The following is an 18520-nucleotide window of genomic DNA, read 5'->3' as shown; positions in this document are numbered from 1 at the left end:
TTATAGAGGTTATTGGTGATGTACAGAGGTTATGTTAATTTTATGTTTACAGATGGCAGTGGAGAAGGTGGCAAAATAAACGTGGAGGAGGTTGACCAATCTAAGGAGGAGACTGCTCATGAGGTAATGAGGCTGTCATTTTTATATGTTTGTGTGAAGTTACAGAACGTGGTGAATGTTTTTGGCGTATCTGATAGAGCCAAGATTCCTGGGGCTTGAATGATGAGTGAATGGAAGCGTGGCCTATTGGATTGGGCAAAGTTGGGCTGTCTGGACGTTGCTACTCCTCACCCTGCCCTAGGCTGGGAAAGGAGGTTCAGATGATGATGATGAAGTGGTTACTTCATATAGTGTTACCTCTGGTATTTCACTTGTGTGAACTGAGAAGTTTGCTGTTGTTACTGTTGTCTTTGATGCTTACAGCTCTTTGTAAAAATGTTCAACTATTTTCACCATCTTCTCTCTGGACATAGTGACCACCATTCCTGTGTTTGAGTGATATCCAGTACAGTGCAGCCTCAATATGCGATAGGGTTGCGTCAGGTGAAGACGCATCGCATAGCAAGTTATCACGAGGTCTATATAACAATGGGTTCAATGAGGTTAGGGAGGGTGACCTCAACTGCAAAGCCTTAAAAAAAAAAGAAAAAAAAAAACTCCTCCACCGACCTATGTCGGTATAAGTCTAATCACCAAGGATCCCTCCCAGGATGGGGACAATTGGAGGGCCTGGACGACGACTTCACACAAAGATATCACTTCAGTTAATATCACGTACTGCAGTATTTGTCAAGCACTTGCGCTGTTTAATTGGCGATAGCAGTGGTGTTTTAGTGGCCTTTTATACACAAAATAAAATAAGGCAATGATCACAGCCAGTGTAAACACTGGGCAGACATCTTGGCTCAGTCAGCTGTGTAGAAGACTGAAAAGAGGCTGATGTTTACTTAAGGTTAACTTGATTTCTAGGTCACAAGTTTCAGTATTTTACATCAAAAAACTATCACTTTACATAATATTGCACACCGCACTATTTGTTAAGCTTTTGCACTGTAATTTGTTAGTAAGTGGTGTTTCAATGGCCTTTCATGCATGCAGTGGAATGAAAGGCAACGTTCGCAGCCAGAGCTAACACTGGGTGCCTATTAGACTGCATGTGTCACTGCGTCCAGATAGGTTCTCAGAAGTGACTGTTGAAAATCTCTTAGTGAAAGCACAATTTTTAAATGTACCAAGATTATATAACTTTGTAATTATCATTGTAGCACTTTATAACGAGGCTCCAGTTTATACATAATTGATGTCCTAGTGCTATTTTTGCTTTGGACTCGTTTCAGACCTTTTCCTTTTGTAATGACTTCTTCGATCTGATATGTTTTTCTTTCTTCTGTCACTTCTTGATAAGCTTATTCAGTTCTTTGTTTTTACTCTCATCTTTCTTCTTTTCATGAGCTTCAGGGTCGTTTGAATACTTGGCATTGGTTATATTACCTGCTACCTACACTGATTCTCCTGACACAATTGTTAGTTTGTCAGTCAACTCACCAGTGTCACACTCAGCATAACTTAAACCTTAAATCAGTTCTTTATTTCTAAGTGAAAGGCATCTATGTTTTCACTTTTTATTGATCATATATTTATATTGGCTTTTCCCTTCAGAAATAGAATCTTGCTGTGCAACCCACAAATCTATGGTCACTTCCTGTATTGTTGGTAACTATGACACTGGTGGTCGTTGTGTTCTTATCTGCCATAATGAAGTTAATTTCATTCTTTTTCTGTGTTTGTGCTTGTTTAAGTTCATTGTCTTCCTCTTTTTTTGTGGATGAATGTATTCATTATTCTCATGTTATACATTCCCTTTTAAAATCTGACAGTGTTCAAAATGACTCATTGATAGGTATATGTGAAGCTACAGAACATGGTGAAATTTTCTGATGGAGCCAGGATTCTGTGGGCGTGAATGATGAGTGAATTTTGGAAGTGTGGCCCATTGAATTGGGTAAACTTTGCTTGTCTGGACTTCGCTGCTTCTCACCCTGCCTTGGGGTGGGAAAGGAGGTCTGGATGATGATGATGAATATACTATCCAGCAAAATTTGCCACCATTCCACCTCTGTCATTTCATCTCACCTCCTCTGAATTTTCCCATACATGCTTCTCCGTTTTTTCAGTTTGCAAACTTTTGCATCGAAGTGTCCCATTAGTAGAATATATCTCGTTACTTTTTCTAGGCAAGAATACAAGCTTTTTTCTTCATTAGTTAGATCGGTAGCACCCATATCTGATTACAAAAATGCATACAGTAACCAACATTAGATACAGCAGGAAACAATAACCAAGGCAAATGACTAGAAGTGAAATCTGCATTATGTATCTTAGCCAGTGGGTGACCGAGTTCGGCTTAAACACAGTGTTTGCTTGGAGCGAGCCTTGAGGAATGTCAAATGTCATCAGACAGATTGATCTTAGAGTATGGCATGTATTGCAAAGGAAACTGGCCACTGTATTCAGAAGCAGGGTGGTCAGTTTATTTTGTAGAGTCTGCATATACATAAATATACAATATCATTTGTTAATGGCTCTTTGAAACATTTGCCATGGTTAAGTGATTTTTAGATAGGGGCATCTAGGGGACACAACCTGGCCAAAAACACCAGTTATATGGTTACCACCTAGCGTAGTAAATGGTTTCCTGGGTACAGGAAACGATTTGGCATATTGATAAACCATCTACACATTGAGTGGATGGTGGGCTCCCCCTCCTGCCACTGATGAATGATGAGTGAATGGAGGAATGGCCCATTGGATTGGACAAGCTTGGGCTCTCTGGATGTTGCTACTCTCACCCTGCCCTAGGATGGGAAAGGAGGTATGGGTGATGATGATGATAGTTTATTAATGTCCATGGTAATTTGTAGGTGTGAGAGTGGTATGGCATGGGTGTGGTTGAGTAGAAACAGTGGCAATGAGGAGTAAGGGAAGATTAATTATAGGGTGGAAGTTTGAGCTTGATATGGAGGGAGGGATGTAGATAGAGTGGTGGAAAAGTTGTATGTGAATGAATTTGAAGGTAGGAGGAGGTTTGGTAGGCCATGAAGCAGGTAGGTTGATGTAGGAAACAAGTGAGAAAACAAGGTTGGAGGATCAAGTTTGATTTGATAAATTATATACAGAGAAATGCATTACAAAGGCCTTCCCCCTAGTCAGCATTGATTGGCAGGTGTAGAGTATATGGAACACACATGGATATGCTTGTGTTACAGGATTCTTGAGACTTTAAGGGTTATGTTTTCTATATCATTGAGCATGCTGTTGAGTTTTCCAAGTACGAGATCTGTCCAAAAAGAAATTATATGTTTAAACAATTACACCAACTACCTGGCGTAGCATGATCACAACAGGAGCGTCATGTAATGGCAGCTTCCAGTCAGACACCAGCCTCATCACACCATGTCACTTGATTGTCGTGGTACACACGCTTCAGTGAACGTGTGTTTAGTGCACTTGGCAGTTTGTTGCAAGTTGAACAGTGAAGGTTCTTGAAGAGCAATGTGTTTGCAGGAAATTGTTGCACATTTGGAAAAGCTTTTATGGAGACTTTGAATGTTAAAACAAGTTATACACAGTACCATAAGTGGTTCCAGCAGCTCATATTAGGAAGAACATCCTCCAGTGATGATTCCAAATCTGGGCAGCCTTCTACATCAAAACAATGATCATATTGAGAAAGTGTATGGTGTGATCATGAAAATCATCGCTTGAGTGGCTATTTGTGAAGTTTCCAAAAGTGGGAATCTGTAAAAGTTCTTTCCACATGATTTATTAAAAAGGGGAGAGGGGGGTGAAAATGCATCATGTTGCCACAAAATTTGTGCCGCATCTACAGATGTGAGCCAAGAGAGAACCGTGTCACGGTCAGTCAGGAGCTGTTTGATTGTTCGAATGCTTATCTCACTAAACAGCAGTTATATGGCTGCAGTGTTGAAACCAAGGGGCAGCCATCACAGTGCATTGGGACATCGTCACTGTTACTCTGACCGACTGACACCCCCACCCCCCAAAATGGAGGTGATGTTGATAGTCTGTTTTCATTGAAAGGGCGCCATGGATCATGAGTTTGTTCCACATGACCAGACAGTCAGTTTTACTTGGACTCTAAAGCATTTGAGGGAGGCAGTACTAAGGAAAGGCCTGGGGTGTGGACAAACAGAACCCGGATGCTGCACCATGACAATGCACCAGCTCATGCATTGCTCCTATCTGTGACTTTTTGGCAAAGCATGAGACTACTGTTGTACCTCAGTCACCCTGCTTTCCAGATTTGGCCTCTGTAGGCCACCCCACCCCCACTTTTCTTTGATTTCAGACAGCAGAGATAGAAGAAAATTTGCCAAGTGCATTAAATACACATTCATTCAAGCACATGTACTTCAATGACTAAGTGACGTGGCTTGATGCAGATAACGTTGGACTAAAACTCAAAGTCGCTGCTACATCGCACTCCAGTCACGATCACGCTACGGTGGCTAGTTGGTGTGCTATGAAAAGGTGTGGTTTCTTTTTGGACACCTTGTATATACTTTTAGTGTCTTCATTTTGCCTCAGTCATAAATTTTCCCCCCCCCCCCCCCCCCATCCTGAACCTCTGAATTTGTGGGAAATGGGATTGGATGGTGTGCATTGCTTTTGGGTTTCATTTCAGGTATCAGATATCTCTGCTTGTGGAGCTGATACCAGTGGGAGCAAGAGTGGTGAGGTTGAGGATACCCCACAGGCAGAGGTAGGGTGTGAGGAAGGACCAGGTGGTGAGGAAGGTGGTGGAGAACCTAGCACCACCTGAGGCTAGTGTGGTGGAGTCACTCCCTGCTGATTTCTATTTGCTGACCTCAGCTGAACGGGGAAGAATGTGCCTGACTGCTGCCCAACCCATTGTGGTGAGGGGAATGAGGCCTGAGTGAGGTGGGATGGGGCTAGTGCCAACTGTCTTCACTCCCCTCGGCATGAGTGGACAAGCCACAACCACCAACCACCACCACAACCATTTCCACAATCGTTGCTGCTCCACCTGGATGTGTGAAGGACAAATCGCTCTGGTCAGGGACCCGAGCAGAGTAACACAAAACATAGTTTATTTTTTTGTGTATAATATTGTAAATGAAAAGATGATTATTAAAAATTGATTTGATTATTTACTGTTGGTAAGGAAGCATGAGTGACAGCCGGACACTGGGAAAAACGTGTACATAACCTATGCTCGGTCCACTTTAACTTGGCTTAAGTCCATCTCTCCATCTTGAATCCTGAGCTGTAACAAGAGATTAACACTTGAATTTGGTGCTAGTCACAAAGGAGTGCTATGGAAAAAGATGTAGAGCCGCAGTATTGTCATATTCTGTTATTAACCACAGAAAATAAGCTGCAAAATGACAAGAGTCTGCCAAGTTAAGGTGGACATGCCAAGTTAAGGTGAACAAACTATAATGAGGCAGCCTCATGACTCCCTCTAGCCAGGAGACCTTGCCTGGTGCATTGGTCAACTTATGGAGCGACAGTGAGTGCAGCCACTTGGGGGTTACTGTAGCATGTGCAGCCAGGTTGTACTATCACCAGAAGTTCTCTGACACTTCCCCTGCTGGCTTTGGTGAAAGTGTAGATTGAAATATCACCGTCAAAAGTTTACCGCTTAGCTGCTGGCTGTAGAAGTGTAAAGTGGTAATTGAAATATCACCACCAAAAGTACAACACTTACCTGCTGGCTGTGGCAATACTGAAATGTTTTGTGGTAGCAATAATTTTATCAACCGTCAATGCATGAACAGAATAGCCTGGCCCTGGGTCCCATTTCATGATAAACAGGGCAGCAAAGGATTGGATGATGGGTGGATGGTAGCCAAATGAAGCGCACAACAAAGGAAATTGAGAAATGAAAATAATCTCAAATGTTCAAAGAACTGTGGAAGGCAGGACATAGTGTTGACAGGGGATTGCCAGCGAACTTTTGCTTGTGATAGTACCCCACATGATTCCATGTAGAAAGTGAAATGAATTTTAGAAAAACCAATGTAATTGTTTGGTTGTAATTTCCATTTAATGTTGTCAGTATTGTGACTTGTACACTGCAGCCCTTGTTTGTGCATCCTCTTTTCTGCTGCTGTTCCACCATAGTTTTCTAACCTCCATGTATCAGAAGCCACATGCTACTACCCCAACAGAAATGCGGGAAGTATTATATCTCAGTCTCTCGTCATGCAGTGTTTGTTCCACTCTGTTCCCAAAAGATTTACCCTCATTAGAAATGCGGGAGTTATCAGTCAGCCTCTCGTTATGAAATGTTTGTTTACCCCCAATAGAAATGCGAGAATTGTCATAATCTGAGTCAGCCACTTGTCATCCAATGTTTGTTCTTTGTTCCCATGATATCATATTCGAGTCACCTGGTGTCTGTTTATGTTCCTAGTCCCTTGTGTTGCCGATAACCACACTGTCCCACTGTAAAGATTGCGGACCAACACCTGAACTCTGATCAACTTTCTGTATGGAGACCCAAACGGAGAACTGAACAACCATTTTGGGCTTAGTTCCGTTAATGGAGAGGGGAGCCTTCCTGTGGTGGCACTGCATCCTTCAACTGTTAAGCCCTAAAAGATGTTGAACTGCTTAAGAGCAACTTAAGCCTGTAGTCCACAGATTTCAATGTTCATAAGAGCATAAGGCCACAACAGCAGCCTGTTCCAGATGGGCTTGCTTACTTGGTTACAATGGATACCAGTACAGTATAGGCAGTTCTCATTACTAGGAGGCTAAGAAGTTACTACTGATATACTACTATGAAGTTGATTTGCCAGTTTCCCTCAGTATTTGACAGCATTAATACTGTACATAAAATGTGATGTTTTAGAACTCATCCCCTACTTATAATGAGGATCACCTGTAAGTGCATGCTGTATTATTTATAGTCTGTTTTCATCTGACAAAACCAGGCAACTTTTATTACTAAGTTTTGGGTACATAAAATTCTGTTAGACATTGATGAGGTAGGAATTATTCTTCATTACTTGTCACATAAACTTCGGTATGAGTGTATTTGACAGTCAACCAAACTTAAAGAGGCTATGAATCTTAAAAGCAAACTGACCATAGTAGGTGCAGGTGCACTACCACATGTACCCCATAAGGGTTTTTATGTGAGGGCTGGTTGGGGTATATTGCTCGCATAAGTAGCATAACCTCGGCCTATAAGTTCATGACCAGACAGTAAAGGATTGGATGATAGGCAGTCTTCATTGTAAGAAGTTATTTCCAGTGGTATACTGCTGGTATTGTAACTGAAGGAACTGGCACTTCATAGGTAGTGAAACTTTTAGACATCGTTTCTGTAATTTGCTGTGGACTATGTAGCAAAGAGCCTCAAGAAAAGGAAGCTTACAATGAGGACTAACTGTAGATAGATAGAAAACCAATAACAGTTTTACAATTTGTTAGTAACCTTTGGCAGTGTGGTTAGATCTAGGCCCAATGATGGTATGGTTTGGGTTAAGGGCTGTATTCCTGTTGGTTAAGGAGGCTCCCTAACTCCTCTTTGAGTTTATTTTTGCATATAGCACTTCAGTAACCTCTTGTGTGTTACAGTTCATGTTGACATTTACTTGATACAAAAAACATACAAGGGAGCATTAATATAGTAGACGTTATAAGAAATTAAGAGAGGGTCTAGAAAGTCTCTTGAGCTGACATGAATATAAGCCTTTATAACTGCTGGGTCTTGTTAACCTAGGATAAACATTACCTCCATGTTTAGGACCCAATTCTATGACAACCAGTTCATGAATATGGACCAGTTTAACCCCATGAATCTGGTGGTCTGCGTGTAGTTTATTCTTGCTGTTTCAGCTTTGACCTCGTGGTGGTGAAGGGTAAGACAGTGAAGTCTGAAGAGTTTTGAAGTTGAATGAAATTGTTAGTAGCAAGAATAAATTAATGCATCATTTGAATCAAGGGGTTAACTTGTTTGATATATGCCATACATCCACCCAGTCATCCCTTAAACAGTTGTTTCAGAAGTGGACCTTGCGTCATCAACATTACCAGATTATTCCCTTAAAATGTACTGTCTTGAGTGGATGTTAATTTTCAGGTCTTGAGTATGATGTATAATATAACTAATCTTAATTCGTGTCTCAAAGAAAAAAAAATTATTATTGTTTCCAAATGTAAATGTTACCTCCCCCAAAGACACTCCCACTTCCCCCCATCGTCTACTGTTGATGAAGAACAGTAGAGACGAATGATGTTGAGATTATGGGTCATATTTCTAGTTGCTTAGGAGATTTTGTAATACCTCATTTCTCAGTATATTTTGCATATCACACCCTCATAATTATCTTGTGTTATTGATGCACTGCATCATTATGAAACAGAGTACCTTAATATCTTCGTATGATCATGCAATTTGTGAATATTACATATAACATGGTAGAGAAAGTAAGGTGTAAGATGGAAAATAATTTGCTGTAAGGCATAATGAAGTCTCCATAGCTTCTTGCAATACGACCCTTTGACGAGTTCAGGCTTGTTGGTAGGGAAGTAGGGATGGGCAGGATATGATTGTCATAGGAGCCAGAGATCACCAGTATTTGAGCCATTAATTCTCTCAAGTTTGAGAACTGATGTAGTTGATGCCAGATTTAATTTACCTAAGTTGAGAATCCTTAGGATATCCTTGCTTGATTCTGGTTGGACATGGATTAAGGTAGAAAGCAAAGGCTAGTATAGGTAAATACCCAGGCTGCTATAACATTGCTAAATTAATCTGTCCTGAGGTGCAGTGAAGTACTAGAAATCTGATAAGAGTTAATGGTGCAAGTGTGAACACCGAGTCTTACGAATTAATCTGATTAGCTGTCCCAAATTTTAGAGGATTAATTGGACTATTGCCCATCCCTCCTCAGTCCCCTTAACCCTGTCTATCTGAAGATGTCTTTTATTGCTTTATTCTTATTGCTTCTAGACTGTTTTAGTTAGCTTTAAGGAAATCTTGTAGTTCAGTGAAAACTGAAACCTGATTCTAACCTTTTCAGTTCGAAAAGTTTTCCTCTAAAGTTGAATAAAACTGATTCTAGATAGCAAGAGTAAAGTGGTGGGATAAATATACTTGGATGAGAGGAGATAACCACTGCTGTTGAAAACTTGTCATCCCATTTATGGAAGAACATGAGGACATTTGCTCCGTTGTTCATTTTTATGTACATATCTTGTTACCCAAGTATTGTGGGTATACAGTAAACACATACCACAAAGTGATCATTTGTAAATTGTAATAATGTTATTGTATAACCAATCCGCATAATGTATAGTGCAGCCTAAGTCTATAAGTAATAAAATGACAAACTAAAGTATCACTCCCACCTCACTTTGATGTTGAGTGATCCTTTATCTCACGCATACTGATGTCATGTTGGGTGTTCCACTAGTGCCTGAAGTGTCCAGCTTATGCCCTACCAGCATGAACACTAATGGGGCATTTGGACTAGTGGATTGCAGGTAGGGCACCAGTGGAACATGGATACATTATGGTAGGATGCATGGAATAATAGGTATTAGTGGGGCACTGATGAGATTGAACAGTGTCCCACTTGTCCTGATGTCCAACCAGTGTCCCATTGATTGGGTTATATATAGTTAGACATCTGATGTCAGTGGGACAGTGGCATGAACAGCTGTCCTGCCAGTTGTCTTACAAGTGAGACTGGTTGGACACCAGTTGGGTGCATGTCATGATCCCCCACAGTGGGACATATCCCACAGGTCCTAAACCAGTGCCCCGCTGATTTACCAAACCAGTATCCCACTGATATAACTGGTGTCAACCATTTTGATTTCCTAAATCAGTGTTCCACCAGTCCAAAATTGGTGCCTTACTGGTCACAGGTATCTGAAACCAGTGCCCCACAGGGGTCCTTTGTCTAACTATTGTCCCATTTACACCGTGGGCTAGATAGGCCCCTTGTTATGTCCCGAACATGGAATGGACAACTAACAATGAATAAACTGGGTTACACTGGGTGATTTGAGCACATTTATACGTTTACCGTATAACCTGGGATTTCGCGACTCCCGCAAACCTCTGAGTATACATGTTTTTCCTAAGACTAAATCGCTCAGAATGATGTCTTTTGGTACCAAGGGAAAGGACATTTTCTCTGCTATTCATAAATCTATAATTGGTTATTGTATCTTCCACACAAAACACGATGCCTGACATTATTTTGCCATAACCAAATTATAACTTATTTTACAAGGATGCTTGGCTAACAATATTCTTTATAATTACCTTTTAAGCTCCATTCCCTGATATCCAGTTCAGATCATCTGTTATCATGAAGCTTTAGTATGTTCTCTTCATCAAAGTCACATTTAACAATATACAGTATTAAGATTGAAGGTGTTTTAGGAGCATATTGCAGTTTTGTGACCATGAAAATCATGAAATAGCTAGGTTAGTGACCTATTACATTTATGGTTTTCTTGGAGGTATATATTGCCTACATTCCCCTACCATATTCTCCTTATGTATAAAATATTCTCGGGTACTAATGCCTTATATTTATACAGAAATGATAATATTAACATGTGAAGTATGGCCGAAGTCAAGGAACCACCTAAGAAAAAGAAGAGCGATGATTCAAAGACGTGCGTCACACATGTTAATGGACTGAAATATGGTGAAATAAAACTGTTGTCAGAAATAAAGAATCCTGAGGAACGTTTACCTTGACCACAGAATGTCAATGCTAGACGATAGGCACAACTTCCTGGCTTTGTTCACAGGATGGATGATAACATGTACCCTTATCCAACAAGCCTTCTCTTCATTTTCTTGGAGTTCTCAGACCCACAAAATATGCAATCTGGTTTGAATAAACCCTTATCATACGAAGATCTTTTAGGTCTATAGGAAGTAGAGGGTTCTTGATCTGCGTGTTCATCCTTCAGACGGTCCAGATTGGTAGTGAATCTATTGTAACATACCGTATGATAGCCATGATGAGGCTCAATGGCTTGTGGGATGAGGGTACATGTTATCATCCATCCTGAGAACAAAGCCAGGAAGTTGCGCCTATCGTCTAGCATTGACATTCTGTGGTCAAGGTAAACGTTCCTCAGGATTCTTTATTTCTGACAACAGTTTTATTTCACCATATTTCAGTCCATTAACATGTGTGACGCACGTCTTTGAATCATCGCTCTTCTTTTTCTTAGGTGGTTCCTTGACTTCGGCCATACTTCACATGTTAATATTATCATTTCTGTATAAATATAAGGCATTAGTACCCGAGAATATTTTATACATAAGGAGAATATGGTAGGGGAATGTAGGCAATATATACCTCCAAGAAAACCATAAATGTAACAGGTCACTAACCTAGCTATTTCATGATTTTCATGGTCACAAAATTGCAATATGCTCCTAAAACACCTTCAATCTTAATACTGTATATTGTTAAATGTGACTTTGATGAAGAGAACATACTAAAGCTTCATGATAACAGATGATCTGAACTGGATATCAGGGAATGGAGCTTAAAAGGTAATTATAAAGAATATTGTTAGCCAAGCATCCTTGTAAAATAAGTTATAATTTGGTTATGGCAAAATAATGTCAGGCATCGTGTTTTGTGTGGAAGATACAATAACCAATTATAGATTTATGAATAGCAGAGAAAATGTCCTTTCCCTTGGTACCAAAAGACATCATTTTGAGCGATTTAGTCTTAGGAAAAACATGTATACTCAGAGGTTTGCGGGAGTCGCGAAATCCCAGGTTATACGGTAAACGTATAAATGTGCTCAAATCACCCAGTGTAACCCAGTTTATTCATTGTTAGTTGTCCATTCCATGATAGGACATAACAAGGCTTCAGAAAAATGCTATGAAGTTAAGTTGTGGGGGGGAGGGGTGCACGAGGGGCCTATCTAGCCCACGGACTAATTGTTTATGTACTGGTGTCCTACCAGTGCCACTGGTGTTCAACTGATGTCCCACTGGTGTCGTAACAGTCCCACTGGCGTTTAACCAATGAGGAGAGAAAGGTATAAGGAGGGAGAACCCGTAAGATGAGGGGAAGAAGGGTAAGATGAAAGGAAGAAGCTTAAGATGAATGAAGGTAAGAAGGGTAAGTTCTAGGGAAAGATATGATTGGAAGAGGGGTAAGATGAAAGGGAAGGGGTGAAGGAAGGATGGAAACGCACAAGGAAGAGGTAAGAGGGAGAGCAAAAGGAACAGGGAAGGGCATTTGATGGAAGGAAAGGTAAGAGAAGGGAGACGTGGGTAGGAAGACGAGGACCAGGTAAGAGACTGAGAAGATCAGAGGAAAGGGGAAGGTATAATGAGGAAAAACACGGGAGGTAAGGTAAGACGGGGATAAGAAAGGTAAGATGAGGGCAGGAAAAGTAAGTGAGGAGGGAAAGAATTAAGAGGCAGGTAATGTATAAGGAAGGAAGGTCAAGTGAGGTGAGGAAGGGGGGTTTGGTGAGAGGGAGACAAGGTAAAAGGGAGATAGAAAGGAGGAGACGCAGGGTGAAAGCAAGGGAGGTAAGATGAGAGGAAGGATGGCAGGATGAGTGGAAGGTAGAGATAACGCGAGGAAAGGACGTAGGGTGAAGAAGAGAGGCACAGTGAAAGGAAGGCAAGCAGGGGCAGGACGGGAGCTACAGTGAGACGGAGGGAGGGAGGGTAGGGTAAGTGGAAGGAAAGAATAATGCAAAAGTAAAAGGAAGAAAGGCGTGAAGAAGGAAGGAAAGTTAAAAGAGAAGGGAAGAATGTCAAGAGGGAAAGATGGAACGTTAAGAGAAAGTGTGGAAAGAAGGTGGAGGAAGTGTGGAAGGAGATAGGATAAAAGGAAGAGAAAGAGAGGGAAGGAGATAGGATAAAAGGAAAACGATAAAAAAGGAAGAAGAGAGAAAGGGTAAGTTGAAGGGAAAAGGTACGAGGAAGGTAGGAGTGGTGAATGGAGGAATGGGTTGGATGAAGGAAAGAAAGGTAAGAGGGAGGGTATGAGGGCGGCAGAGTAAGAGGAGAAAGGGGGTACAAATTAAAGCAAATAGCAACACACCCACTGGTCCTTTCCAGGATGAGAAAGCAGGAGGTAGGAGGCATGGTAGGATGACGGAAGGCAGGGCAAGAGGAAGGGGAGGAAGGAAGGCATAATAGGAAGGGATGCAGGGTATGAAGGAAAAATGTATGAGGGAAGGCAAGAGGACAGGGGGTAGGGTAAGAGAAAGAGGGTCAAGGAAAGAGAAAGGGAGGCAGAATAAGAGGAAGGAGAGAGGGTAAGAGGAAAGGAAGAGGATGGGGGGTAGGATAAGAGAAAGCGAGGAAACGTAAGAGAAAGGGAGGTAAGGTATGAGAAAGGGAGGTAGGATAAGAGGAAGAAGAAAGGAGATAGGGTAGGATAAGACGAATGGAAAAGGGGTATGACGGAAGGGTAAGAAGAAGGAAGGTAGGGTAAGTGAATGGGAAGTAGTACAAGAGGAGAGGGAATGAGTGAAAGAAAGGGAAGGAGGTAAGAAGGAAGGGTAAGAGTAGGCAGGGCAAGCAGAAGGGAGGCGAGAGGAAAGGAAAAAGGGTATGAATGAGGGGTAAGAGGAAGGGTGGGGGTAAAAGGGAAGTAGGGTAAGAGGAAGGGATGCAGGGTACAATGAAGGAAGGAAATGTAAGTGGAAGGATAGGAGCAAAGAAGGAAGGGTGAGAAGAGGGAGATACGGTAAGAGAGGGGAAGGAATAGGGAGAGGGGATGGGTGAGAAGAGGGAGATACGGTAAGAGAGGGGAAGGGTAAGAGGAAGGGAGGTAGTGTTTGCGAAAGGGAAGATCTTTAATAGAAAAGGAGGAAGGGAAAAAGGTAAGAGGAAGGGAAGAGGGGTATGATTATGGGAAGGGGGAAGGTAAGGAGCATGAAGAAGGGAAGAAGGGCAAGAGGAAGGGAGAAGAAGGACAAGAGGAAAGGGGAAGAAGGGCAAAAGGAAGGGAGGAATGGATAGGAGGGAGGGTAAGAAGGAAGAGGGAGTGTTAAGGTGGATGGGGGGGGGGCGGAAGTACGAGGGACGCAGAATAGTACAAAGAGGTTAACAGGGCGGGAGGAAAGATTGGGGAAGGGAGGGGGGGAAGTAATGAGGGAAAGTAGAGAGATGGGAAGGCAGGAGGGAGAGATGGAAGGAATGAAGGGGGGAGACAGGAGGGAGGGTTGAAGAGAGAAAAGGGAGATAGCGAATGGGGGAAGGAGAGAGGAAAGAAGCGTAAGGGGGGAGAGAAAAAGTAGATGGGACGGCAAGGGGGCGGGAGGGACAGCTGGAGGGATGGTGGAAGAAGGGAGAGGGGAAAGGCAGACCGGAGAGAGGGAAAGCAGGAGGAGAGGGAAGGTAGAAGGGAAAGGGGGAAAGCAGAAGGGAGAGAGGACAGGAAAGTGGGGTAAAGGATGGAAAGTAGACGGGAGAGTGAGAAAGTAGGCAGGAAAAAGAGGGGGAATGGAAAGAGATGAAAGGTATATACAGGGTATGAAAGAAGGAAGGAGGGGGAAATGGAGAGACAGATGGAAGGTAAAGAGATGGAGGGCGGAAACGAGGGAGAGATGGGAGGCAGGAGGGAGAGTGGGAAAGATAGAAGGAAAGATGGAGAGAAAATGGAAGGTAGAAAGGAGAGAGGGAGAAAAGGTAAAAGGGAGAGATGGAAGGGGGGAAGGCGTAGAGAAGGTAAGGGGATGGGAAGGTACGAGGAAGAGAGGGTAGGAGGGAGAGGAGGACGAAAGTAAAGAGGGTGAGATGGAGGGGGCGCGGGCGTGAGAGAAGGTATGAGGAAGAGAGGGTGAAGAAAGAAAGATGAAAGATGACGAAGGGGTCTGAGCGAAGGATGAGAGAGAGAGAGAATGCTATCCAATCATCAGAAAATAGCAGGATTACTATAAAGCGTGTTACCGAACTAAAGGTGTTAATATACCGGTAATTACTGAAACATCATTCTTGGTTGTTAAAGGATTATCTAACACAAGTGCAGGGAAAAAGTATGAAACAGTCAACACTGTAAACAAATTATAATGGAAATTAAGTGCTGGAAAAACAGTATGCAACACCCTATACACTGCACACAAATAATAACAAAAATTAAGTGCTGGAAAACAGCACTTAACAGCTTACACTGTACACATACAGTATTACATATATTAGAAAATAAGTTCTGGAAAAAATAAGTATGTAACATCCTACACTGGACAGTTGGCCTAAGAAGTGACGGCGGAGTATCCAGAAGATTTCAGGCAGCAATAATGCACACACTTCCTTACATCTTTACCAGGTAATACCTATTATTTAAAAATGTTACATAAGACTACAGGTAAATGATAAGGTACAGTAGTCCCTCATTTATCCAGAACCTCAGTATCCGGACATTGGACCTTGGCTCTATTAAACCATTATCTGAATTTACTTGCTATTATTCCGGACGTAATAGTCCCTGAGAACTTCAGCCGGTCCGATGACACGTTCAAACATTTGGTATCATGGCTGCTGGGCTCGAGCTGTGAACGGGAAGTAGTCTGTAACCCACAACCAGAGCTAAAATGTCGAACCGCCCCTATACTGAATGGTCAAAGTCACGCGCTTGTCCTATCACTCCCAACGAACCTCCAGCACCTGAGCAATACGACTGTAACTCGCAAGCAGTGTCAAAACATGGGTACGCATTCCCCACTAAATGTCCAATATCATGCGGCCATGGGGGCTGTCTTTCCTAATCACCACCTCCATCAAACACAGACCACAAGCCATAAGTGCATGTTCAGCGACAGTGGCCGTCTACCTCTCTACCGGAGGTCAAAAGTCTCCCGGTCACGGTGAGTTGTGTTTCTGCATGGCCACTCAGTGTCTAACAAACCACAAGCCATGAGTAGATGGACGGCAAAAGCACCCGTCCACCTATTGACAGAAGGGTGAGAACCCTGCCCACAGCCTTGCTTCTCCCCACTCTCCCATCCCTCCTCCATACCCTCCTGGATCCCCCCTCACTCCCTTGGTCCCTACCCTCCTCCGTGGTGATAACATCGACTCCTGAGTTTTCAAAGTTTTTCGCGGTTCATTTGACTACTACTGTATTAATCGTATCAAAATTCCACAAAATCCACGAGATTCTGCATCTAGACATATGCCTAACTCTTGGAAGTGCTGGCAATTTTGCACTAGGATGGTGGGAGGTTATAGGAAGGTAAGTTTTACTCCTAAATGCTACTCTTGCTTTATTGCTGTACTTTTACTTGTCAGTTTTGTGAGTTTTTATTAGCTTCTCTTATAATATGAACACCGGCGAAGATGATGGTATATACTTTACATGTATACTCCAACATACGATAACCTGGCTTTGCAATGGCGGTACAAATACCAACATATCCGGTTTAATAAGGGCCCTCCGTCACGTCCACAGACGATAGGTCGAAATTTTGAATCACCCAGTCCCGCGGCCAGCTGAGCCCACCCACCTCCCAAGATGTGCAGAAATGCTCGTGCAGCCCCAACAGCCACAGCTCACCCCGCACTCTCCCATATCGTTCTTCTCGCACCAGCCATCTTAGAGTGAGGATCTTTCTTACACTCGCCCACCATGCATCATGTTGCATCACCAACATTACACAAGCCGCTATTGTAGTGCATCATACCTGAGTATGTGCAGTGCCGTCAGCAGAGCAGTGACATTAATCGTGTGTGGAGTGCGATTTTGTGTTTTTTGGTCTAAATAAGTGTGATCGTATCTGGTAAGCATGCTGCACGTGGGGGGCTAGGGGTGGTGCTAGTGGAGGCCCTAGTCAGGGTGGTAAGCAGCCTGCTAGTGTTGGTGCTGGTGATGTTCCCACGAAACGTGTGCATAAAACTCTATCTCTAAAAGTCAAGCTAGATATTCTTAAACACCACAAAAAAGGCAAGGATGCGTGTGATATCGCCTTGGCTCTCCACCTGGCCCAGTCAACTGTCTCCACCATCATACAGGAGGGGAAGGCCATTAAGGCTGCTGCTGGGGAGGTTGCAGCCTTATCCACCTCCCGTATCACCCACCAAAAAGCCTGCAATGGAGGAGCTGGAGCAGATAGTCTGCACGTGGATGGAGGATCAGAACAGGAGGAAGGCACCCATGAGCCAGGCAATTATTTGCACCAAGGCTCTCTCACTATGGGACAAAATCAAGATGAGGCGGGATCTTGGTGCTAGCGAGATCTTTAAGACTAACCATGGGTGGTTTGACAGCTTCAAGAAGCAAGCTAATCTCCATCATGTGAAATGTACAATGAGGCAGTGAGTGCGGATACAGTGGCACGGCAGCGTTTCCAAATGAGTTGAAACATCACCGCAGAGGGTGGCTACAGTGTGAAGCAGGTCTTGAATTTTGATGAGGCTGGGCTCTTTTGGATGAGAATGCCCTCAAAGACATATCTTGCAACAGAGGAAAAGTCTATGCCAGGGTTCAAGGCCCCGAAGGACTGGCATACACTCCTGCTGGGGGGCAGCGCCAAGGGCGACCTCAAGTTGAAGCCGCTTCTTGTCTACCACTCTGAGCACCCCAGGGCTCTGGTGGGGTATGTGAAAGAAAATCTTGGGGCGATTTGGAAGTCCAACAAGATGGCCTGGCTGACTTCCGACATCTGTTCGTCATATTTCCACTCGTACGTCTCTGTGTCCTCAAGAGGTATGACTCCAGGGAGAATTTGACGAACAGATTTCTTATGCTGGTAGACAACACACCTAGCCACCCTCCCGCGATGAAGAAGTGGGCAAGCAACATAAAAGAGGTGTTCCTGCCCCCCAACACCACGTCGTTGTTGCAACCCAAAGACCAAGAGGTGATCGCTACCTTTAAAGCGTATTACCTCCACCACACTATGCAGCAGTTGGTGAGGGCCTGTGACAGCGACGATAGGATGACAGTGCAGAAGTTCTGGAGAGGGTATAACACACCATGTCATAGAGAACATCACTGCAGCGCGACACAGAGTTAGCCAGCCTACCATGAACGGTGTGTGGCAGAAGCTGTGGCCAGAGTGTGTGCACTCCTTCACCAGCTTTCCCAAGGGCATGCAAGCTCCGCCAGTGCAGTGTGTGCGGCAGGAAATTGTGGAATTGTTGCACAAGGTGGACTTCAGGGAGGTCCACGAGGAGGGCGTGGAGGAGGTCCTGGAAAGCAACAGGGAGGAGCTCAGCAATAAAGAGTTCCTCAGTATGGAGAGTCAGCAGGCACACCAGGAGGCACAAGAGGAGGAAGTCGTCCCTGAAGTGCAAGCCCTCAATATTACAATTCTGAGGAAGATGCTGGCCAAGCTGGATAAGATCATTGCGCTGATGCGCACACACGACCCTCTCCAAGGACAAAGTGGGGACACAGCTAATTAGCTGGAGGAGGGGATGAGGTGTATAGGACGATGCTGGAGAAAAAGAAGAGGGCGGCCAGGCAGACTACAATCACTTCCTTCTTCAAACAGACCCCCA

The 18520-nt window shown here is 43.4% G+C and overlaps 1 protein-coding gene across 1 annotated transcript in view; it reads left to right on the top strand.

Moving 5' to 3' along the window:
- Positions 1 to 9398, top strand: part of RhoGEF2 (Rho guanine nucleotide exchange factor 2) — a 725597-nt gene extending 716199 nt beyond the window's left edge. The window contains exons 35-36 of the mRNA XM_080286550.1: positions 53 to 123; positions 4706 to 9398. Coding sequence (XP_080142676.1) covers positions 53 to 123; positions 4706 to 4843 — 209 coding nt within the window. The 3' untranslated portion in view covers positions 4844 to 9398. The remainder of the gene's footprint in view (positions 1 to 52; positions 124 to 4705) is intronic.
- Positions 9399 to 18520: the final 9122 nt, after the last annotated feature.

The sequence above is a fragment of the Coenobita brevimanus genome, chromosome 112 (assembly GCF_032717465.1).
Source record: "Coenobita brevimanus isolate Jiangsu-jjx chromosome 112, ASM3271746v2, whole genome shotgun sequence".
NCBI classification, from domain to species: domain Eukaryota; kingdom Metazoa; phylum Arthropoda; class Malacostraca; order Decapoda; family Coenobitidae; genus Coenobita; species Coenobita brevimanus.
This window is presented reverse-complemented; position numbering and strand designations above follow the sequence as displayed.